Here is a 24,802-nt window from a genome sequence, read left to right on the forward strand (position 1 = left end):
AGAAAGCAGACCAGGAAACTCTATTAAAAAAGACCCGACGTGGCCACGTTTCGCCTAAAAGGCTGCATCATGGGGTTGACACAGCACTAATGAATAAACAGGCTGCCATCAAGAGAGAGAGATGAGTCTCATCAGGGCCACCTCACATGCTAGTGGTGCACTCCTGGTGCCCCCTGATGGTTCAAGTAGGCGACTGCCGTCGCATTGTCCGAGAGAACTCGAACTGGGCAACCACGGAGAAGAGACAGAAACTCCCAAAGGGCCAGACGATTCGCCCGCAACTCCAAGCAGTTGATGGACCAAGACGCCTTTGTCGAGGTCCAAATGCCCTGGGCCGTCTGTTGGAGGCAATGAGCCCCCCAACCAGACAGCGATGCCATAGGAGCCGGCTCTGTGGGTGCTGTGGGTGCTTAAGCACCCCTCAATATTGAGAGAATTCCTTGTATGTGTCCAGGGAGGGGTTATTACCATTGGGCTTAGCACCCCCAATAATTCTAAAAAGTTGGCTCCTATGAGCGACGCATCTGTGGTCACGATCTTCCATTCTGGGGTTTGCAGAATAATGCCTGACACCAGATTCTTTTGAATGAACCACCAGTGCAGGGTTGTGTGCAGACGGGTCGAACATGGCACCCAAACCTTGTAATCCTCCAAGAGAGGAGACCAACGGCTCAGAAGGTGCCACTGCAGGGGGCGCATATGAGCTCTGGCCCACTTTACGACGTCCAAGGTGGAGGCCATGGAACCCAGAACTTGTACATAGTCCCAAACCCCGCAGGTTCAGAGTTTGGAACAGAGCTCGCAACTGACCCTGCAACTGCTGTGCTCGAGCTGAAGGAAGAGAAACTATCCCTGTTCGGGTATCGAAGCACACTCCCAAGTATTCCAGCATCTGAGAGGGTGTAAGGCTGCACTTTGGGAAGTTGATCACCCAACCAAGTGATTGAAGCAACCCGACCACTCTGTCGGTTGCCCGTCAACTCTCCTCGAAATAAGATGCCCGAACAAGCCAGTCGTCTAGATAAGGATGGACTTGAATCCCTTCCTTTCTGAGATAGGCCGCCACTACGACAAGGACCTTGGAAAAAGTCCGAGGTGCTGTGGTTAGGCTGAAGGGCATCACTTTGAATTGAAAATGATGACTGAGCACTGCAAAGCAAAGAAAACGCCTGTGGGGAGGCCAATTGGAATGTGTAAATAGACCTCTTTGAGATCGAGAGACGTCAAAAACTCCCCTGGCTGTACCGCTGTGATCACCGAGCGGAGGGTTTCCATGTGGAAATGCCGAACCTGTAAGGTCCTGTTGACACACTTGAGATCTAGGAAAAAATGGCGCCCACCGACGTACGCTGCACTAACTGCCCCAAGGAAACCGCCGAAACAATCTCCTGCGCTTCCGACCCACCGGACGCCTGAGGGGAACCCCCGTCGCGCTGAACACCCGCTGTGTGGTCTGATGGCGGCACGACTCACACTCCCCCGACACTGCTCTCCGGCCCCCACACTGGGAGCAGTGCTTAGCCGCCTCAGAAGGCACTGACATGCTCCACAAACGCCTGTCCCTCAAACAGACTCGGCAGCCTGTCTAGCTCATCCGTATGATTAAGCAAAAACAAGAGATGCTTACCTTTTTTTTTTTTTTTTACTCAGGAGAGAAAGGCAACACCCAATCAGGCCCACAGCCCCCGGCCGACGGAGGAAAGGTAGGAGGAGACCGGGAGGGACCTGACACCACCAGGTGTACACCACAAGCTGCAAACAGCCACTCAACCCCTGTCTGTGCTGAACTAGGCCCAAAGGACACCAGTAGCCAGATCAAACCAGAGCTGCACAGAGATATCCCTCCACCTGCTAGATAGAGAGAATACTGAGGTTTACTTGGCTGCACAGGTCCATATATAGCAAACCTCAGAGGTTCTCTCTATCTCCACCTGCTGGTAGAGGGACACAACCCACAAGTCTCTGGATTGATCTGTGGGATGCTGTGGAACTGAGCATGCACAGATGCCAGTATCATGGAGAGTAGCATTTTCGTTACCATCAAGGGGAAGGCTTCAGCTGGCGGAGCTTGGGATCCCCACCAGCTACATCTAAACGTGTGCTACTAATGGGTGGGCCTGAGCCCAGGCCCACCTGTGGCTAAGCCACTGGTTAATCTCGTTTACATGTTTTAATCTTCAGCTGTAGTGAATCTTTAAAGGTCTGTATCTTGGATTGCAAATCTCCTATGAAGTTTCTCATATTTGTCTAACTTTTTGCCAGCTTTCAATTTGGACTCAATATCAGAAATTGAATCTTTTTCTTTAGCTCTTGCTCAACTCCTTACGTGGTTTTCTGATTACATCTGTTCAGAATTGCATTCCATTTGGCTAGAAAATCTTTATCATACGAGAAAAGCTTTGGCTCTTTAGTAAATCCCAGACCCCTAGGGATCATATGTTCCTTAATTTATTGTACTAAAGTGTCACCATGTAATTCTGTTCTTGCAAACCATTTGTATATTCCTTCTAACTCTGTCCATGAGGAAGACGATTTTGACCCTGTGTTATCTTCCAAAAGAGCAGTGCATTGAAGTATGTTCATCGAGACAGCCAAAGGTCTCAGGTTCACCTTGTATCATCATTTATTTATTTACTAGTAAAAAAGCCCCGTTTCTGATGCAAATGAAACAGGGGGCTAGCAATGTTTTCTTCTGTGAGCATGTGGGAGTGTGTGTGTCCCTGCCCTCTGGCCTCTCTCCCCTCCCCCCTCTGAGTCCTTCACTGTTACAGAGCCAGCGATTTGATTTCGTGCTCTAAAAAGCCCCGTTTCTGATGCAAATGAAACGGGGGGCTAGCAATGTTTTCTTCTGTGTGCATGTGGGAGTGTGTGTGTCCCTGCCCTCTGGCCTCTCTCCCCTCCCCCCTCTGAGTCCTTCACTGTTACAGAGCCAGCGATTTGATTTCGTGCTCTAAAAAGCCCCGTTTCTGATGCAAATGAAACAGGGGGCTAGCAATGTTTTCTTCTGTGTGCATGTGGGAGTGTGTGTGTCCCTGCCCTCTGGCCTCTCTCCCCTCCCCCCTCTGAGTCCTTCACTGTTACAGAGCCAGCGATTTGATTTCGTGCTCTAAAAAGCCCCGTTTCTGATGCAAATGAAACGGGGGGCTAGCAATGTTTTCTTCTGTGTGCATGTGGGAGTGTGTGTGTCCCTGCCCTCTGGCCTCTCTCCCCTCCCCCCTCTGAGTCCTTCACTGTTACAGAGCCAGCGATTTGATTTCCTGCTCTGCTGTTTTCCTTCACTGACTGTGTTACAGAGAGGGCGGGGCAGACACTCATAGGGAAACCGGATATCTCGCCCCCTTCACACTTCCGGCTGGAGGCTTCATAGAACGTTGGTGTTGCTTTTTATATAGAGAGATTCTTTTATCAGATAAACATTTTAATCCATACAATTTTCTCATTATAATATATTTTCAAAAAGCTTTTATTTTAACTCAAGAAGATTAACAGGACCAGCTGCCAATATGCATCATGTTTCACCAGCCCTGCTTTGGGGAAGATGATGATGATTCTCTGCATTTTTATAGGTGACCAAGAGGCATATTTTCAAAGCACTTAGCCTTCCAAAGTTCCATAGAAACCTATGGAGCTTTGGAAGGCTAAGTGCTTTGAAAATATGCCTCCAAGGGGCTCATTTTCGAAAGAGGAAAAATGTCCAAAAAGTGACATAAAGCAGCATCTGGATGAATTTCTTCTCAAAACATCCAAACTGATATTTTCAAAACCTATTTTGCAGATGTTTATCTATGCAATTTGTCTGCAGTGTGTCCGAATCAGAAGGGGGCGTGTCAGGGGTGTTTTGAAGGCGGGCTTAGGGCGTGCCTAACACTTGGATGTTTTACAGCTATAATGGAACAAAACCAAAACGTCTAGGGCAGGGGCGTAGCCAGAAAACAGATTTTGGGTGGGCCTAGGCAAGAACTGGGTAGGCACCAAGTATTCTCCACCCCCCACCCCCCACACACACACCAAAAAAATATCTCAGCTGGTGAGAAAACACTTCTTTCCACCTTGGCAGACTGTAGCAGTCTGAAAACTGAGCATGTGCAGGTGCCGGTAGCATGGACAGTAGTGTTTTTGTTACCATCAGGGGGAAGCCTTCAGCTGACGGAGCTTGGCATCCCCACCAGCTACCACTAAATGTGTGCTACTGTTGGGTAGGCCTGAACCCTAAGTGGGTGGGCCCTGGCCCTCCCAGGCCCACCTGTGGCTACACCACTGGTCTAGGGTGAAAACTTCAATGTTTTGGTCTACACCTGTTTTTCTAATGAATAAAACACAAAAAGGTGCCTTAAATGACCAGATGACCACTGGAAGGATTCACTGACCCCTTCCCACCCAAAAAAATGTGAATAAAAATAGTACTCACCAGCTTCTATGGACGGCCTCAGATGTTATAGCCAAGTCCATTAGAGAAGCATGCAAGTCCCCAGAGTAGTGTAGTGGTGGGTCCAGTGCACTGTAGACAGGTGGACCCAGGCCCATACCTCCCCTTATCTGTTACACTTGCAGTGGAAACTGAGCCCTCCAAAATGTACTAAAAACCCATTGTACCCATTGTTTTTGGGTAGGCTTTGGAGGGCTCAGCAGCAGTGGCGTAGCCAGTATGGGGCCACGGGGGCCTGGGCCCCTGTAGATTTGTCCCTGGACCCCTCTGCCGATGACCCTCTCGACCCCCCCTCCCGCCGCCAACCCGCCGTCGCCTACCTTTGCTGGCGGGGGACCCCAACCCCCGCCAGCCGAGCCGAGGTCCTCTTCTTCCCATTGCCTTGCAAGGCTTCGTTCTGTTTCTGTGAGTCTGACGTCCTGCACGTACAACGTGCAGGATGTCAGACTAGAACGAAGCCTTGCGCGGGATTGGGAAAAAGAGGACCTTGGCTCAGCTGGCGGGGGTTGGGGGTCCCCCGCCAGCAAAGGTAGGTGACGGCGGGTTGGCGACGGGAGGAGGGGTCAACGTTATTGTTGGTGGTGGGGGTTCATAAATGGCGGGGGGGGGGGGTTGGTGGCGCCGGGGGGGGGGGGGGTAAAATGTGCCCTCCCACCTCAGGCTCTGGACCCCCCCTCCCGCCGAACTCTGGCTATGCCCCTGCTCAGCAGACAAGATAAGGGAGCATGCGTACCTGGGAGCATTTATATGAAGTCCACAGCAGTGGCCCTTAGGGTGCCCCATTGCTGTCCTGGGATGTCTGGGGGACCAGCCTGCTAAAAATTCTACCTCCTCCTACATCCCAATGGCTTGGTTTTATGTGTTTTTAACTTGTGCAAAATTTTTTTTTTTTTTTTCTAAAATGGCCTAAAAAGTTAAACACACAAAGCACAAAACCTTGTTTGAAAATGGTATTTTTGAAAAAGAAAAAAGATGTTTTTCTTTTTTTGAAAATGGTTACATTTGCTATTTGGATTCGGGACGTTCAGCGCAAAATGTCCAAAGTCTGACTTAAGACGTCATATTGAAAATGCTCCTCCACGTCACCTAAAAATATTTTCTTAAAAAAAGATCCACTACATTCAGTTGTACACCTTAAGAGCAGTTCATAAAAGTCTTCAGAGTGGCCTCCCTGTTTTAAAATGGTGGCCATGTCTAAACTCTGCTGATATATTGCAGAGCTGTTGCTATAGTTTGTGGGGATCCTCAAGCCCCGCAAGTGAAAGAGGTCCTCCTTTGGCAGCAGAGTTAGCGGCACTTTCCATGGGCTGCCGCTATAGTGCTCCCCTCCTTATGCATGCTCACAAATGTGCAAAAACTGAGCATGCATGGTGGGGGCTGAGGGTGGCAGTTGTGGTAGCCCATGGAAAGGGCTGCCAACTGCCAGTGTTGGGGAGTTTCTGGCTGCTGGAGAAGGCCCTTTTCAGTTGGCGGGGCTTGGGGATGCCAGCAAGCTCAGATATTTACAGTTTAAGTTAAGGGTCATGGGGGGGGGTGGGGCAGGGCATAGAGAGCAGGGCAGGGATGGGGCAAAATTTTGTGCCCACCTACTTTGGGCTCATGCTCCCCCCCCCCAAAAAAAAAATGTGAAGGTCTGCCTCAATCTTGATTGACTGCACTTTTTGTCCTTTAGATTGTAAGCTCCTTTGAGCAGGGACTGACCTTCTTTGTTAATTGTATAGTGCTGCACAACCCTGGTAGTGCTTTAGAAATGTTTAATAGTAATAGTAGTAGTAGTAGTAGTAGTGGGTATGCCACTGCTTGCATCTAACTATAGCATGAAACCCACCCCCTCAAATGTCTCTGCTAAAGAAAACAGTCTCAGCTTATGTACCCTGTATTAGCTTGGCAATACCTGTTCTGTTCAAACTCTTGGGCATCCTTATTACTGAGGATGAGTTAATCACATCAAAGCTCAAGCTCCAAATGTGACTGGATGGGGTCCTTGTGCAATGGCAGAATTACATCTCAGACCCTTGCTTCCACCTCATTTACTATAATACACCAACATCTGCCCAGTTTTAGCTACTGCTGCATGGTGTTTCCCACTCCTATTCCCATATGGCTAATAGACACAGGGTCGCTTTACTCATACTACCCCTCTCCTCAAGACCCTTCACTGGCTCCCTATCCGTTTTCGCATCCTGTTCAAACTTCTTCTACTAACCTATAAATGTACTCACTCTGCTGCTCCCCAGTATCTCTCCACACTCGTCCTTCCCTACACCCCTTCCCGTGCACTCCGCTCCATGGATAAATCCTTCTTATCTGTTCCCTTCTCCACTACTGCCAACTCCAGACTTCGCGCCTTCTGTCTCGCTGCACCCTACGCCTGGAATAAACTTCCTGAGCCCCTACGTCTTGCCCCATCCTTGGCCACCTTTAAATCTAGACTGAAAGCCCACCTCTTTAACATTGCTTTTGACTCATAACCACTTGTAACCACTCGCCTCCACCTACCCTCCTCTCTTCCTTCCCGTTCACATTAATTGATTTGATTTGCTTACTTTATTTATTTTTTGTCTATTAGATTGTAAGCTCTTTGAGCAGGGACTGTCTTTCTTCTATGTTTGTGCAGCGCTGCGTACGCCTTGTAGCGCTATAGAAATGCTAAATAGTAGTAGTAGTAGTAGTAGTAGTTGCTACACAGGCATTTCCTGCAGACAAGCAAGACCTACCTTTTACTCGCTGCGGTAAAAGGGGGCCTTAGCATGTGTCAAAAACACGCACCGATGCCAGCGCAGGCCCCCTTTTGCCACAGTTTGGTAAAAGGGGCCCTCTGTGTTACATTGTAATCACTAAACAGGATTTTCTATTAGTTCTCAATGGTTGGTAACAGTGGCGTAGCTACGTGGGGCCACAGGGGCCTGGCCCCCCCAAAAAATTTCCTCTGGGCCCCTGGTTTTGCTGGTGGGGGGTCCCCTACCCCTGCCAGATGAATCGTTGTCCCAGGGGGAGGGGAAAAGGGAAAGGGGGGGGGGAAATTATTACAAAAATATTGTTGATGTTATACTTAGTTGACTGTGATGTATATGTACTAATTTTGGTGTTTGTATAACGGTCTGCCATTACGATAATACAATAAAAAAGTTGAAACATAAAATGTTCTACTACATATTGTGTTGACATTGTAAGCAGTATACTATGCCATACTTTGTATTGTTATTTGAATATTTTTACTGCTGTAATTGTCTGTTGCTTATGCTTGATTTATTCTTACTGTACACCACCTTGAGTGAATTCTTTCAAAACGATGATAAATAAATCCTAATAAATAAATAAATAACATAATTATTGTAGCACAATAAAGGTTATAAAAAGGTGTGCAATCAAGTTGAAAATGAAGTAAAACGGTTCTATAGTAACCAATATTGGGAGTATATGGTGGACAGCCTGCAATGGCTGAAGTGCCATTTCCGAAGCATCTTTCCATTCTGAGTGATTTTGCTCTGTTGTAGATATGGATGAATGCAGTTTCTCGGAGTTCCTATGCCAGCACAAATGTGTGAACCAGCCTGGTACTTACTACTGCGCCTGTCCTTCTGGCTACACTCTGCTCGACGACAGCAGAAGCTGTGAAGGTAAGCAACCTCGCCAATGTGGTGCCTTCAGAAGGGACCAGCTGTCTTTTGGAGTTGCTCAGATTCTGAGGATGTGGTGCTGGGCTTCATTAAGGGGTCCTTTTACAAAGGCGTGCTGAAAAGTGGCTTGTGGTAGTATAGGCGCGGGTTTTGGGAGCGCGCAGAATCATTTTTCAACGAGCCTGTAAACAAGGCCTCTTTTTTTTCACCCCGAAAGTGGACGTGTGGCAAAATCAAAATTGCCGCACGTCCATTTTGTGTCTCTGACCTTACCGCCAGCCAGTGGCGTAGCTACTATGGGGCCACGGGGGCCTGGGCCCCTGTAGATTTGGCCCTGGACCCCCCTGCCGAAGACCCTCTCAACCCCCCCCTTCCGCCGCCAACTCGCCGTCAATCCACCGTTGCCGTCTGCTGCCTTTGCTGGCGGGGGACTTTCTTCCTTCGTTTTGCTTCTGGACGTCAGACTCACAGAAACAGAACGAAGCCTTGTGATCTGCAGGGCTTCGTTCTGTTTCTGTGAGTCTGTCCTGCACGTTGTACATGCAGGATGCCAGACTCAGAAGCAAAACGATGGAAGAAGACTTTGGCTGGCGTGGGTTGGGGTCCCCCTCCAGCAAAGGCAGCAGACGGCGACGGCGGGTTGGCGGTGGGAGGGGGGTTGAGAGGGTCGTCGGCGGGGGGGGGGGGGTCAAAGTTGTTGTTGGTGGTGCTGGCGGCGGTGGGGGGTGTCGGCAATGGCGACGGGGGGGAGGGGGGGTCGGCGGCGCCGGAGCGAGGGCTAAAATGTGCCCCCTCACCTCGGGCTCTGGACCCCCCTCCCACTGAAGTCTGGCTACGCCCCTTGCTATAGACCTAGCGGTAAAGAATTTGGGTGGTAAGGACCTATGCACGTCAGATGCCACTTGGCGCGGGTCCGCAACGCACGTCTGAAAATAAAAATTATTTTTCAGACACGTGTAGCGGACGTGCGCCAAAATTGAAATTACCGCAAGAGCCACGCAGTAGTCAGGTAAGTCCATTTTGGCGCATATAGCCGCCTACGCAGCTTAGTAAAAGGGGCCCTATATTATTAGGGGTGCTCTTTGAACATGCATTGCTGCAATGTTGTTACAAAGAAAATAATGTTCACAACAAAAATCTCTATAGGTGAAAATGTTAGGAACAATTATAAATCCCACTAAATTGTACGAAAATATATTACTATATAAGAATCCTCAGTGTAAGGGTACAAGCAATGCTGTGATAATTTACGAAACAATGGCTACAGTGCTTCAGTCATTTATTTGAAAGCAGGGGTGTAGCTACTATGGGGCCATGGGGGCCTGGGCCCCTGTAGATTTGGCCCTGGACTCCCCTGCCGTGACCCTCTCGGCCCCCCCTTCCTGCCGCCAATCCTCACCCGCCGCTGTCGCATACCTTTCCTGGCGGGGGACCTCAACCCCCGCCAGCTAAAGTTCTCCCCTCGGCCATGCGGCGTTGCTTGCTGAATGATCTGATCAAGTTTCTGTGCGTGCGTCTGACGTCCTGCACGTAGTACGTGCAGGACGTTAGACGCACGCACAGAAACAGATTCAAACTTGATCAGATCATTTGGCAACGCCGCACAGCCGAGAAGAGGACTTCGGCTGGTGGGGGCTGGGGTCCCCCGCCAGCAAAGGTACGTGACGGTGGCGGGGGAGGGTTGGCAGCGGGAAGGGGGGTCAAGAGTGGCGGCGTAGTGAGGGGGGCTGCCACCCGGGGCGGGGCGGTTTGCCGTTGCCCCCCCCCGGGTGCAGCACGATGACATACCCCCCCCTCGGCGCATCGACACCCCCCCCCCGACCCAGTGCCCACCCTCTTCCATCCAACCAGCTCCCTGCCTTTAAAATAATATCGGAATCCTCGCGCCTGCACGTAAAAGAAATGTGCAGTGTCTCATCGGTCCTTCCCTCGCTCTGTCTGTCCCGCCCTCCACTGACGCAACTTCCTATTTCCGCAAGGGCGGGACAGACAGAGCGAGAGAAGGCCCGATGAGACGCCGCACATTTCTTTTACGTGCAGGTGCGAGGCGCTGCGCCTCGCTTTGGATTCCAATATTTTTTTTAAGGTAGGGGGAGCTGGTTGGACAGAGGAGGGTGGGCACTGGGGGGGGGGTGTCGATGCACCGAGGGGGGGGAGCTGGCAGGGAGCACCCCCCCCCGAGCTGACACCCAGGGCGGACCGCCCCTCCCGCCCCCCCCTTGCTACGCCACTGGTCAAGAGGGTCGCGGCTGGGGGGTGAAAGTTGGCAGCGGCGGGCGGGCGGGCAGCACTGGTGGGGGGTAAAATGTGCCCCCTCACCTCGGGCTCTGGACCCTCCTCCCGTCGAAGTCTGGCTTCGCCCCTGTTTGAAAGTAATATTAAATACAATCATCAATACCACCACACCATCATCGGGCTCTTACTGCGTGTGTACTAATGTATACATACATGTGCACTGCAATAAATAAAATAAAAAATAATTAAGGGCCCTGTTTACTAAGCGGTGCTAAGTGTGTGTTAGCGTGTTTAGCTTGCGTTAATGATTAGCATTCGCTAAGAGCCTGATTCTAAATATGGCACCTAAAATTAACGAGCGCTAAGCGATTACGCCTAAGCATAGATTTACATGTGGTATTTAGAATATGCTTAGGTGTAGTCTAATGCAACTGAACCTATGCGTGTCCATTTACGCCAACGAAAAGCTGGTGTAAATCCCTGAGAGTAGATTTACACACACTAGGCCATATTTTAGAACAACGTGCGTAGATTTTGGAATGGCCACGAAATGCCCATTTCCACGCTGTTAACCATGCCCTTTTTTTGACTGTGCGTGTTAGAATGTAGGCACAGTACATTATAGAATATGCTTAGCAATGTAAGCATGTAAATTCTAGCTTTTGCCAATTAGTGCGCATTATTGCTTGTTAAGGGGCTGTTAACAACGCTTAACAACTTGTTAAAACAATTAATCTACACACGTAATTATAAAATACACCTGGACTTAATGTTCAGAATTGCACGTAAATCTAGCTGCGCTATATAGAATCTGGGGTAAACGCTTAGTCGCCCATAGGAACATATGGGCGACTCTAGTGTTTAGCACATGCTAATTTTAGCACATGCTACAAACACTAGCGTAGCTTAGGGGGGCCAGCATTGGCATCGGCTCGTGTTTTACACACCGCAACTGATAAAAGGGAAGTCTTGCCTTCCTGCAGGAAATGGCTATGTGCAGGGCCGCCGAGAGGGGGGGGGGGGAGCAGTGGGGGGCAAAATTCCCCTGGCCCGGGCCTCCAAGGGGGGCCCGGCGCCGGAGTCAGGCCGCCGGCGCTGCAGTCCCCGGTCTCACCTGCCTGCCTCCTCGGCTCCGGGCCCCCTGCATTCAAAGCGGCAGTCGCAGATCGTGTCTTTTCTGGCCTTCCCTCCCTGTGTCCCGCCCTCGCAGAAACCGGAAGTTACATCAGATGAGGGAAGGCCAGAAGAGACGCGATCTGCGACTGCCGCTTTGAATGAAGGGGCCCCAGAGCCGAGGAGGCAGGCGAGACCGCGGACTGCAGCGGCGGGGGGAGCGGCGGGGGCGGCAGGGGGAGCGACGGGGGGGCGGCAGCGGCGGGCACAGCCTAGTCTCTCGGCGGTTCTGGCTATGCGGCAAGTAAAGCAGTTGCGTGGCCATTTCAGGGGGGAGCCCTTACCGCCACCCACTGAGGTGGTGATAAGGGCTCCCGTGTTAACCCAGCAGTAACCGGGCAGCGCGTGGCATTGCCTGATTACCGCCGGGTACACTCAAGTGCTACAAAAATAAATACATTTTTGTAGTACCGGAAATGATGGTGCACTAGCAGTGGGAAATGCCACTGGGCCTGCTGCAGTAGCCCGGCGGTACTTCCTGTATAGCGAGAACTAAGCCCCCATTGAGCCCTAAGTGAGTTTGAAAATACGTCCTCCATATATTACCTGACAGATCAGTAAAAAAATTTTGTATTAAATGACAACCAAATATTCAAATCTTCCAAAATACAGTAAAAAAACAGCATAAACTGAATGAATCATAAAAGATAGTGACGTGAGTACCGTCCTGCACCTTCACAATTCTAAAATGCTGATTTGAATATTTGGTTATCATTTAATAAAAAGTTTTTTACTGATCTGCTATTTTGTCTTTCCATCTTGGAGTTTGCAGATCGTTTGCCTTGCTGTTTTCTTGGACCAACCAACCAGTGGTCAAATACTGTCTTCCATATATTTAAAACCGCACAAGATGTAATAATAATGACAAATCCCACAACATACAAAAAAAATGACTTATCTTATCGAAAAGTCTATGAGTGTAGCGGGTAAGTTCTTTTTACAGAATCCCATTTGGAGAAAATAAAGCAAAAAGTTTCCTTCTCTGGCGAGGTTAAATTGTGAGGAAAGATGGAGAAAGAAAGGAAGGAGCATAAATTATTTTAAAGTGGTTTTCCACATGTTGTTCAGTGAGATTGATAGCAGTGGGGCTCTACCATAGGAACTTAATGAATGACAGGTTCCAAAGCAATGTCAGACACTATCAGCTTCACCCCCCCCCCCCCCCCCCCCCCCGCCCAAGTGAAAGGTGTCACAAGAAGAAGCTACAATGGCGATGCTCATTCAGGAAAATCCAAGTATGTTATTTTATTGTAATAAGTACACAAGTATTGCCATACTGGGAAAGACCAAAGGTCCATTGAGGCCAGCATCCTGTTTCCAACAGTGGCCAATCCAGATCACAAATACCTGGCAAGAACCCAAAAATGTACAAAACATTTTATACTGATTATCCCAGAAATAGTGGATTTTCCCCAAGTCCATTTAATAACGGTCTATGGACTTTTCCTTTAGGAACCTGTCCAAACCTTTTTAAAACTCTGCTAAGCTAACCGCCTTATCCACATTCTCTGGCAACGAATTCCAGAGTTTACACATTGAGTGAAGAAAAATTTTCTCCGATTCGCTTTAAATTTACTACATTGTAGCTTCATCGCATGCCCCCTGGTCCTAGTATTTTTGGAAAGCGTGAACAGACGCTTCACATCTACCCGTTCAACTCCACTCATTATTTTATAGACCTCTATCATATCTCCCCTCAGCCGCCTTTTCTCCAAGCTGAAGAGCCCTAGCCGCTTTAGCCTTTCCTCATAGGGAAGTCGTCCCATCCCCTTTATCGTTTTTGTCGCCCTTCTCTGCACCTTTTCAAATTCCACTATATCTTTTTGAGATGCGGCGACCAGAATTGAACACAATATTCGAGGTGCGGTCACACCATGGAGCGATACAAAGGCATTATAACATCCTCATTTTTGTTTTCCATTCCTTTCCTAATAAGACTAACATTCTATTTGCTTTCTTAGCCGCAGCAGCACACTGAGTAGAAGGTTTCAACGTATCATCAACGACGACACCTAGATCCCTTTCTTGGTCCGTGACTCCTAACGTGGAACCTTGCATGACGTAGCTATAATTCGGGTTCCTCTTTCCCACATGCATCACTTTGCAGTTGTTCACATTAAATGTCATCTGCCATTTAGACGCCCAGTCTCGTAAGGCCCTGTTATAATTTTTCACAATCCTCTCGCGATTTAACGACTTTGAATAACTTTGTGTCATCAGAAAATTTAATTACCTCACTAAGTTACTCCAATCTCTAGGTCATTTATAAATATGTTAAAAAGCAGCGGTCCAGCACAGAGCCCTGGGGAACCCCACTAACTACCCTTCTCCATTGAGAATACTGACCATTTAACCCTACTCTCTGTTTTCTATCTTTTAACCTGTTTTTAATCCACAATAGAACACTACCTCCTAACCCATGACACTCCAATATCCTCTGGAGTCTTTCATGAGGTACTTTGTCAAACGCCTTCTGAATTTAAAGTTCTATTGGGAAGGTGTTTGGCAGCATATTCAGAGCATCTTTACTTTGGATATGCCTTTAACTTATGCTGTTGTGATTTGTCTTTCTCTGGTTATTCCCTCTCTACTCAGTTAAGAGCCAAAATAAACTATTTAATCTTCTTATTGCCTTGGCTGTGAAATTGATTGTTAACAACTGGAAGAATACTGCTGCATTATCAGTGCAGATGTGGTGGAATTCAGTTTGCCAAGTTTACGGGGTTTTTTTTTTTTACTAAGCCATGGTAGCGTTTTTAGCTCGCGGTAGAAATCAGCTTGCGGTAAACGTCGTGACACCCATTATATTTCTACAGGCATCTCGATGTTTACCACCAGCTGATTTCTACCGCGAGCTAAAAACTCAACCACAGCTTAATAAAAGACCCCCTAAGTATGAGAAGGGAATACCTGAGAAAGGTGGATCGTCGCATAAATTTAATGATATTTGGTCTCCTATTGATGTTTTCCTGGAAGAGCAAAACTTCATCTAATTGTTGTAGTCCATTTTGTTTGTTGACGTTTTATTATGTGTACAATATATAAACGTTTTCTTGAACTGAAAACAATAAAGGAAAATACAAATATCTAGGAAATCCAGCCCATAGTTTAGCTATGGCTTTATAAAACCAAACTGTGTAGTAACTGGGAGTAACTAGCGAGATAATTAAATTTGCTGATGACACAAAGTTATTCAAAGTCGTTAACTCACAAGAGGATTGTGAAAAATTACAGAAGGACCTTACGAGACTGGGAGACTGGGCGGCTAAATGGCAGATGACGTTTAATGTGAGCAAGTGCAAGGTGATGCATGTGGGAAAAATAGAACCCGAATTATAGCTACGTCATGCAAGGTTCTGCGTTAGGAATTACGGACCAAGAAAGGGATCTGGGTGTTGTCGTCGATAATACACTGAAACCTTCTGCTCAGTGTGCTGCTGTGGCTAGGAAAGCAAATAGAATGTTGGGTATTATTAGGAAAGGTATGGAAAACAGGTGTGAGGATGTTATAATGCCGTTGTATCGCTCCATGGGCGACCGCACCTTGAGTATTTTGTTCAATTCTGGTCGCCGCATCTCAAGAAAGATATAGTAGAATTGGAAAAGGTGCAGCGAAGGGCGACTAAAATGATAGTGGGGATGGGACGACTTCCCTATGAAGAAAGACTAAGGAGGCTAGGGCTTTTCAGCTTGGAGAAGAGAGGGCTGAGGGGAGACATGATAGAGGTATATAAAATAATGAGTGGAGTGGAACAGGTGGATGTGAAGCATCTGTTCACACTTTCCAAAAATACTAGGACTAGGGGGCATGCGATGAAACTACAGTGTAGTAAATTTAAAACAAATCGGAGAAAATGTTTTTTCGCCCAATGCATAATTAAACTCTGGAATTCGTTGCCGGAGAACGTGGTGAAGGCGGTTAGCTTGGCAGAGCTTAAAAAGGGATTAGACAGTTTCCTAAAGGACAAGTCCATAAACCACTACTAAATGGACTTGGGAAAGATCCACAATTACAGGAATATCATGTACAGAATGTTTGTACATTTGGGAAGCTTGCCAGGTGTCCTTGGCCTGGATTGCCGCTGTCGGGGACAGGATGCTGGGCTCGATGGACCTTTGGTCTTTTCCCAGTGTGGCATTACTTATGTACTGCATTATGAAAATGCCTGAGGAAAAGCGGATCATTTCTATTCTCAGAGGTGAAGAGAGATCCTGTTCAGGGTATCTACATCAGCAGGTTTGTTGCCGTGGTGTTCAATAGAAATCAAACAAAATAAAACATGGAAAAGAAAATAAGATGATACCTTTTTTATTGGACATAACTTAATACATTTCTTGATTAGCTTTCGAAGGTTGCCCTTCTTCGTCAAGAAAATAAGATGATACCTTTTTCCATGTTTTATTTTGTTTGATTTCTATTGATAACCTTAAGAGTGGACTAACACGGCTACCACACTCCTCTACTTGCCGTGGTGTGAAATGGTGTTTGATGGCTGAAAGGCAGGCAGTCTTCTCGAAATATAGTCCTGAGATTATGCTAAATGGTAGATGCACGAATTAATTCTAAAAGTCTGATTAGCCACTGTTCTCTTTCTTTAGAAATTAGTCTGTTTTATGCTGGTCAAATCAAATGGTCAGATTTACATGGGATAATACATAATAATATTTGTCATACATATTTCATGCTGTGCTCGGTCGGGGAGCTGAATTCAATGCTGCAGAACCTTTGGAATGTTTCAAAACAATTCATAAGGACAAATATTTTGCATAAATTTAAGATTTCTGATTAAATATTTTAACCGATAAAATACCCTTGATGCAAAAGTAGGTGTTTATTGGATATAAAATAGAAAAGCATCATTGTTATACTCTCTCACCCCTCCCTGACTTCACCTGACTTCCTAAGGTTATCTGCCTTTTCTATACTGATGACCCCTAAGTGGTACAAACATGCATATTTGATTCCAGCAATTGTACCTGTGGCATGAAAATATCCCTAAACACTGACTTTTGTACCCTCAAAGAGCCCCTAATTGGCTGGAAAATAAACACCTAAATATACACTATTAAACACTTAAGAACAGAAGCCCTACTTTATTTAAGGATTTTGAAAATACATGTATCATTTCTGTGTGCATTTCAGATATCAATGAATGCGATCATGGGAATCACACTTGTACTGTGCAGCAGACCTGTCTCAATATCCCAGGGACATTTAAATGTCTTGTTCCAGTGAGATGTCAGGATCCATATGTACCCATGAATGACAAGTAAGTGGCCTGTTCGCTTCTGCAAAATCTATTGTTCTAAAATGTAATTTACAAAAAAAACAAATATTCAATCAGTTATAATTTAGATTTTGCTCACCCCTTTTTCAGGGGTAGCTCAAGGTGAGTTACATTCAGGTACACTGGATATCTCTCTGTCCCAGGAGGGCTCACAATCTAAAATTGTAGCTGAGGCAATGGAGGGTTAAGTGACTTGCCCAAGATCACAAAGAGCAGTGGTGGGATTTGAACTGGCCACCTCTGGATTACAAGACTGGTGCTCTAACCACTAGGCCATGCACTATAATGCCGGAACCGTGGTAACAGCAAACTCATATGCAACTGTGAAAGAAAATCATCTTGTTTGCCGCCCTGAATAAGGGCGAGTTATAAATAATAATAAATCTAAATTTAATCATGCTTAAAGAAAATGCAAATCCTTGTATTAATTATTAGAAAAAGTTAGATATGGGCTAGCCCTGTAACTCAGGATGCAGTGCTCTATGTTGTGGCTTTTGATGGACAGTCAAGATGGTGGATCTCTAGGTCCCAGAGAGTGTATGTGGGGTGGAGTTACCATATGGCTCCAGAAAAAGGAGGACAGATTGAGCCAGTCTGGGTTTTACTTCCATTGCATATAAAAGGAAAATTGAAAGGAACTACAATGTACTTACAGAACAGGTTCAAGCACTCATAAAGAAAGACCAATAACATAATAAAAACAAAGGGTAGTAATCCAAAAGGGGAAGGGGATAGAGGGAACAGCTAATGGCTGCCGATATTATACACCTCCACCTCTAATCAATTTGATTCAACTAAATGCCTGGAACAGTACCGATAACATGTGGGCTGTTCATACAGATGCCAGCTATTATTTATTGATTTAGATTTTGCTCACAGCTTTTTCAATAGTAGCTCAAGGTGTGCTACATTCAGGTACACTGGGTATTTCCCTGTCCCTAGAGGGCTTATGGTCCAATTCTGTACCCAAGGCAATCGGGGGTTAATTGACTTGCCCAAGATCACAAGGAGAAGCAGTGGGATTGAATTTGCCTTTGCTGAGTGCCAGCCTGGGGCTCTAACCATTAGGCTGCCTCTCCTGGACTGTCTTATTGGATGGAAGGAGAGTGGTAGTTTAATTAATTAATTAATTAATTAATTAATCATGCATTTGCTATACCAGCCTAGCCCAAGGGCTTCAGAGCAATTCACAGTTTCAGAAAAAGGCAGAAAAGAAATTACATTATTGGAAAGGAAAGAGAAACAAGAGTTTCAGAGCAGTCATCAGAAGCCAACAAGAGAAACTGCTCCAAGCAGGCCACACCTCATGTCCCTAGGGGTCCCTGGCGTCTGTCAACAAAGGTTTTAGTATAAAAGAAAGTTTTAAGACTCTGCTTAAATTTTCAATAGGAAGATTTTGCCCCCAGGTGGGAGAGGAGAGAGTTCCACAAAGAAAAAAGCAGACCCTCAAAAGAGCTTGAGATGTGAGGCAGGTGACTAAGAGGGGCATAATCGAACGGGGCACCCAAGTTTTCCTGAGGATGTCCTCGCAGGACATCCCAGCGAAGGGGCGGGGGAACCCGTATTATCGAAACAAGATAGGCGGCCATCTTTTGTTTCGATAATACGGTCGGGGATGCCCAAATCTCAACATTTAGGTCGACCTTAGAGATGGTCGTCCTTAGAGATGGTTGTCCCCGGTTTTTGGCGATAATGGAAACTAATGGACGCCCATCTCAGAAGTGACCAAATCCAAGCCATTTGGTTGTGGGAGGAGCCAGCATTTGTAGTGCACTGGTCCCCCTAACATGCCAGGACACCAACCGGGCACCCTAGGGGGCACTGCAGTGGACTTCAAAAATTGCTCCTAGGTGCATAGCTCCCTTACCTTGGGTGCTGAGCCCCCCAAAACCCACTCCCCACAACTGTACAACACTACCAAAGCCCTAAGGGGTGAAGGGGGGCACCTACATTTGGGTACAGTGGGTTTCTGGTGGGTTTTGAAGGGCTCACATTTACCACCACAAGTGTAACAGGTAGGGGGGGATGGGCCTGGGTCCACCTGCCTGAAGTGCACTGCACCCACTAAAACTGCTTCAGGGACCTGCATACTGCTGTCAGGGAGCTGGGTATGACATTTGAGGCTGGCAAAAAATATTTTTAACGTTTTTTTTAGGGTGGGAGGGGGTTAGTGACATGTGTTAAGCACATCCCAGTCCCGCCTTCGCTATGCTTCCGACATGCCCCCTTGAACTTTGGTCGTCTCCGCGACGGAAAGCAGTTGAGGGCGCCCAAAATCGGCTTTCCATTATGCCAATTTGGGCGATCCTGGGAGAAGGATGCCCATCTCCCGATTTGTGTCAAAAGATGGGCGCCCTTCTCTTTTGAAAATGAGCCCATAAGATTTTCAAGTTGCACCCTTGAGGGTCTGGCTGAATGACACAGGATAAGATTATCTGATAAATTTAACAACAACAAAAAAAAAGCCTATGGGTGTCAGTAAGAACAAGATCTTGACTGTTTGTGAGAGAGGTTGTGGCAATGTCGAGTTTGGTCCAGTGTTTAGAATCTACTTTCGTATGAGCAGTTGTAATTACCTATCTGCAATAGTGAGTGAATGGGGGGGGGGGGGGGAGTAAGGGGGGAGGATTAAGGGGGAAATAGAAGAGGGGTCATCTGGTATTAGGAAACAGGACTGTTAAATGGGATGAAAAAGTTTTATAGTTTTGGGTAGCCAGTAGGCAGTAAGAAACACCTGTCACTTATGTGTATGTCTTACTGATGTGTTTAATAAAGATGAGTTTTCAAAAAACGAAAATAAGTTCTATAATTGACCGGAAGCCGGTGTTACTTTACTAATAAGAACAGCTATACTGGGTCAGACCAGATAACTCGAGCCAGTGGCGTTCCTAGGGGGGTTGGCACCCGGGGCGGATCGCCGATTCACCCCGCCCCCCCGGGTGCAGCGCCCCCCCCCCCCGATGCAGCACGGACCCCCCCCCCGGTGAAAGGACACCCCTGCGAAGGAACCCCCCCCCCTGCCGGGTGCACTGCGCCGGGGGGGGGGGGGGTGCCACGCGCGCCTGTCCTCCGTTGTTTCATGCTTCTTCTCTGCCCCGGAACAGGAAGTAACCTGTTCCGGGGCAGAGAAGAAGCATGGAACAACGGAGGGCAGGCGCACGCGGCACCCCCCCAGTGGCGTGCACCCGGGGCGGATGCCCCCCCCCCCAGGAACGCCACTGACTTGAGCTAAGCTTTAGTAAAAGACCCCTGGAGTGAGTGACATGATCAAATTTCTTGACATGGTACAAGGAGGCATTTTGAATGGTTTGTAATCTCCTCAGTGAATTTTGCATAATGCTGCTGAAACGATTACCATAGTCCACTCATGAAAGAAGCAGAGAATGAAGTAGAGTTCAAAAGGCATCAGCCTCTAGATACGGACACATAAGACACAACTGTCAGAGAGCACAAAAGCTCAGTCTCACTATGACCATGATAGGTGGATCAAAAGCAAGCCAAGTCTCAAAATAACAACCCAAGATCTTCAGAGAATCTACAAGCAGAATAAGGACTCCACCATCCGTTCACCAGGGTCTGAGTCTGGGTGGGCCACAGATCTGCTTTTAGATATGAATGATTGAGATACTTGAAAGTAGTTAAATAAATAAAATGCTTTATAAAACCATCCTCTTAAAAGTGTAAATAATTTATTTATTCAAACTTACCATACTGCCAATCAATGAAGGTAGAGCCCATCTAGACAGTGTACAAAGCTACAAACTGTAGAAAACAAAAAAACAAAGAATATTTACAAAGCTAAAACAATAAGGCAAAAACAAAACAGTACAGCCCATAAGATAGAATTATTAATCGACACAATTCCGAAAACAATACAGTCTGCCCCCCCCCCCCCCCCCCCCCCCCCCCCCCCCCCCCCCACAGTAACAATCTTTTTTTCTTACTGGTAAGCCTAGACGATGATGCTGGCACAGAAGTAACTGCAAGCGGGCCTTCAGCATCTTTGCATACTTAAGGCCTGCCAGCAACCAAGGGTGCGAGCTGGAAGGCCTTAAGCACGCACAGATGCTCAAGGCCTCGTGCTCAAGGCCTCGGAGCGGCCCTGCTTGTAGTTACTACTGTGTCAGCATCAGTGCCTAGGCTTAACAGTAAGGAGAAATGCTGGTCTCTTTGGGGGATAGGTGGGGGAAAGAGAGAAAGGTGCAGGTCAATGAAGGGAGGGGAGGAAAAGAGAAGTATCAGTCATCACTGGAGGGAGAGGTAGGAAAAGGAGAAGATGCTGATCACTTCTGGAGGAAGAGGGACAGGGAAAAGGGAGAGAAATGCAGTCTCCAAGAGGGAGGTATACTTGAATAAAAACCCTTGGCTTATACTTGAGTTAAAACATTTTTCCCCCTTTTTAGGGGAAAGAAGGTATCTAGGTTTATAGTTGGATGGGTTTATATTTGAGTATATACATTAGCCCTTCGCTGCACCAGCTACAAAACTTAGATTGTGAGCCTACTAGAGACAGCTAAAATATCTGTATATAATATAAACCACTTTGGTTGTACCACAGAAAGGCAGTATACCAAATGCATGACCTTTAACCCTTAACCCTTACATTCTAATGGCTTAAAAGAACCAAAACCCTCTATAGCGGAGGAGTAGCTTAGTGGTTAGTGCAGTGGACTTTGATCTTGGGGAACTGAGTTAAATTCCCACTGCAGCTTCTTGTGACTCTGGGCGAGTTACTTAACCCTCCATTGCCCCTGGTACAAAATAAGTACCTGAATATATGTAAACCACTTTGAATGTAGTTGCAAAAACCTCAGAAAGGCGGTACATCAAGTTCCATTTCCCTTTCCCTATTTGAGATTCTAGATGGAGTGTTGTTACTATTGAGATTCTGTTACTACTATTGGAGATTCTACATGGAATGTTGCTGCTATTGGAGATTCTGTTGCTACTATTTGAGATTCTACATGGAATGTTAATGCTGCTATTCCACTAGCAACATTCCATGTAGAAGCCTGCCCTTTGCAGATCAGCAATGCAAACGTGCAGGACGTCAGACTCACAGAAACAGAAACCTGCGCGGCCGCATTGCTGATCTCCAAGGCAGGCTTCTACATGGAATGTTGCTAGTGGAGGAGTAGCCTAGTGGTTAGTGCAGTGGACTTTGATCCTGGGGAACTGAGTTCAATTCCCACTGCAGCTCCTTGTGACTCTGGGCAAGTCGCTTAACCCTCCATTGCCCCTGGTACAAAATAACTACCTGAGTATATGTAAACCGCTTTGAATGTAGTTGCAAAAACCTCAGAAAGGCGGTATATCAAGTCCCATTTCCCTTTCCTTAATCTTTTAATCCCTGTTGGTGATTATACTATAATGAGTGTGTGTATTTGTGTGTAGGAGATGTGGTGGAATAGAAAGATTTGGAGGAATCTCCTGGATTTTTTTGTTCAGTGGGTTCGTCACGTTCATTCCATCCAGGTGCTGGACAAAGGATAAGAGCAATGATGAACCCTGGCAATGCTCTTCTGTTTTTGTCCTCCTGGTATACCTAAGCCTTTGGCTGCTGTGCTAGATACAAATTCTTCTGTTGAACATTAAGAAATAGAGAATTGTTTTTGCGCTGCTTGAAAATACAAGAAAGGAAGTTGGCTGGAGTGACCCTTAGGTCAGGGTATTCAGGGCACTCACTCCAGAACTAACAAAGGGGAGGGAGGAGGGCAGAGCCGGCCTTAAGCAGGGGCAATGGGGCGGCTGCACAGGGTCCTATGCAATTGACAGCTGACCAAAAGTGAAAGCTTCTTTTCCCTTCCCATCTCCCTCTCTGTCTCCTTCTCTCCCTCCACCTGCCCCTTGGCAGGGCCGCCGAGAGGGAGGGGCAGGGGGATCAAAATTCCCCGAGCCTGGGCCTCCAAGGGGGGGCCCAGCGCCGGGGTCAGGCCGCCGGCGCTGCAGTTCCCGGGCTCAACTACCTGCTTCCTTGGCTCCTTGCCCCCTGCATTCGAAGCGGCAGTCACAGATCGCCTCCCTTCGGACCTTCCCTCCCTGCGTCCCGCCCTCGCGTAAACCGGAAGTTACATCAGACAAGGGCGAGACACAGGGAGAGAAGGCCAGAAGAGAGGCGAGTTGCAACTCAAGAGAGGCAATCTGCGACTGCCGCTTTGAATGCAGGGGGCCCGGAGCCGTGGAGGCAGGCAGGTGAGACCGAGGACTGCAGCGGCAGGGGTGCGACAGGGGGCGGCAGGGGGAGCGACGGGGGGTGGCAGCGGCGGGGGGGGGGCAGAGGCGGGGTGGCCTTGCCCCGGGCACAGCCTAGTCTCTCGGCGGCCCTGCCCCTTGGTAATCATGCTGCTCAGTATTGACCCTCTACACTGCTCCCACCACATCAGCCAGCCCTTACATCTCCTCCCTCTTGCTCCCCCTCACCCTTTGGTTTTGCATTTCTCAAAGGGTAGCGCCATTTTATTTACTTTTCAGTCCACGGTTTCCCACGCTTGTAAACCACAAAGGGGCCCTTTTACTAAGCCGGGGCAAAAAGTGGCCTGCGGCAGTGCGAGCGTGTCTTTAGGTCGCGAGCCAGGCCAGTTTTTACCGCGTCCTGGAAAAGGGGCCTTTTTTCAAGGGGACGGAAAATGGATGTGCGGCAAAATAAAAACCAGCGCCCATCCGTTTTTGGCCTGAGACCTTACCGCCACCCGTTGACTTAGCGGTCAGGTCTCACGCGCTACCTGGGTGGTAGGCATGCAGCGCGTGCCCACTGCCGTTTACCGCTAGGTAAGCGCCACGCGGTATTTCTACCGTGTGTTTTCAGTGCATGCCAAATTCAGAATTACCACCTGGGGCACGTGGTAGCTTGGCGGTAATAGCGATTTGGCACACGCTGGATGCACGTAGATCCTTACACGTCTTTGTAAAAGGGCCCCTAAGATTACAATAGTAGTCGATTAAAGAATTCTGTTTATTTTATTTTTTCCAGAACTTTTATTAAAGTTTTTATAATTACATGCATACATAAAAGCTATAACAGTAAAATGGAGCAATAGAATAGGGACATACTAAAGAATTCGGGGGGGGGGGGGGGGGGAGGGACAGCAAACAGGTCCGCACAGGGCCTTGCAATTGCTAAAGCCAGCCCTGAGGGGGGAGTCCATGCACAGATACTGAGAGGGTCCTTGGGATTCCAGGATGCTGCATGTTAAAGTAGGGAGGGTCCCACAATTCCCAAGGACTCAGGGGCCATCTAAGGCTGAGGTCTTTCAGGGAGGGAGCATGTCCTTGTCCAAGCTACTGAAAAAGCGACTGCAACAGGTGCCTTTCAGTCCTAGTAGAGCGGTCTGCATGGAAGTAGGGTTTACTGAGGTCCATATGAGAGAGAGATGCTCATTGTTTCTGTCTCTACCAGTGGCTGCATGTGCCCTGCTGAAAACCCTGGCTGCAGGGACCAGCCCTTCACCATTCTGCACAGACACATGGAAATGGTATCTGAGCGTACGGTGCCTTCTGACATCTTCCAGATGCAAGCCACGACCCGCTATCCCGGTGCCTATTACATCTTCCAGATCAAGTCTGGAAACGAAGGAAGAGAATTCTACATGAGGGTAGGTAGCCTATACGTTTAATTCTGTTAACGGGGGAACACAGGCCTGTGTGGTCATTCACGGAATACTCTACGTTCTTGTAGAATGAGACACTTTCGTGTGATCCACATATAGGGGTGAATTCTATATACGACGCTGAAAAAAATTGGCGCCCAAAAAACAAACAAACGCTATTCTATAAGTTGCACTTAAAGTTAGGTGCAGTTTGCAGAATAGCGCTTATGCCTGGGAACCGCGTCTAACTTTAGGTTCAGCCACTTGCGCCAACTGAAACATGGAGCAAATGTACGCACCTATATTAGCCACATATCCCCCTCATTCTATAACAACGCGCATAAATGTTAGGAATGCTCCCGTTCTACCCATAACCTTCCCATTTCCGTGCAAACTTTTCAACAGGTGCGTAAAATTTAGGCGCAGATCCCGCATCTAAATTTACACATGTAAATGCCAATTAAATCTAATTAG

General features: G+C 47.5%; 1 protein-coding gene across 1 annotated transcript in view; it reads left to right on the plus strand.

Annotated features, from left to right (window-relative positions):
* Positions 1-24,802, plus strand: part of FBLN5 (fibulin 5) — a 98,525-nt gene that overhangs the window by 68,739 nt on the left and 4,984 nt on the right. Inside the window, exons 8-10 of the mRNA XM_030213829.1 lie at positions 7,924-8,046; positions 16,598-16,724; positions 24,139-24,334. Of these exons, the coding sequence (XP_030069689.1) occupies positions 7,924-8,046; positions 16,598-16,724; positions 24,139-24,334 (446 nt within the window). The remainder of the gene's footprint in view (positions 1-7,923; positions 8,047-16,597; positions 16,725-24,138; positions 24,335-24,802) is intronic.

The sequence above is a fragment of the Microcaecilia unicolor genome, chromosome 9 (assembly GCF_901765095.1).
Source record: "Microcaecilia unicolor chromosome 9, aMicUni1.1, whole genome shotgun sequence".
In the NCBI taxonomy this organism is placed as follows: Eukaryota; Metazoa; Chordata; class Amphibia; order Gymnophiona; family Siphonopidae; genus Microcaecilia; species Microcaecilia unicolor.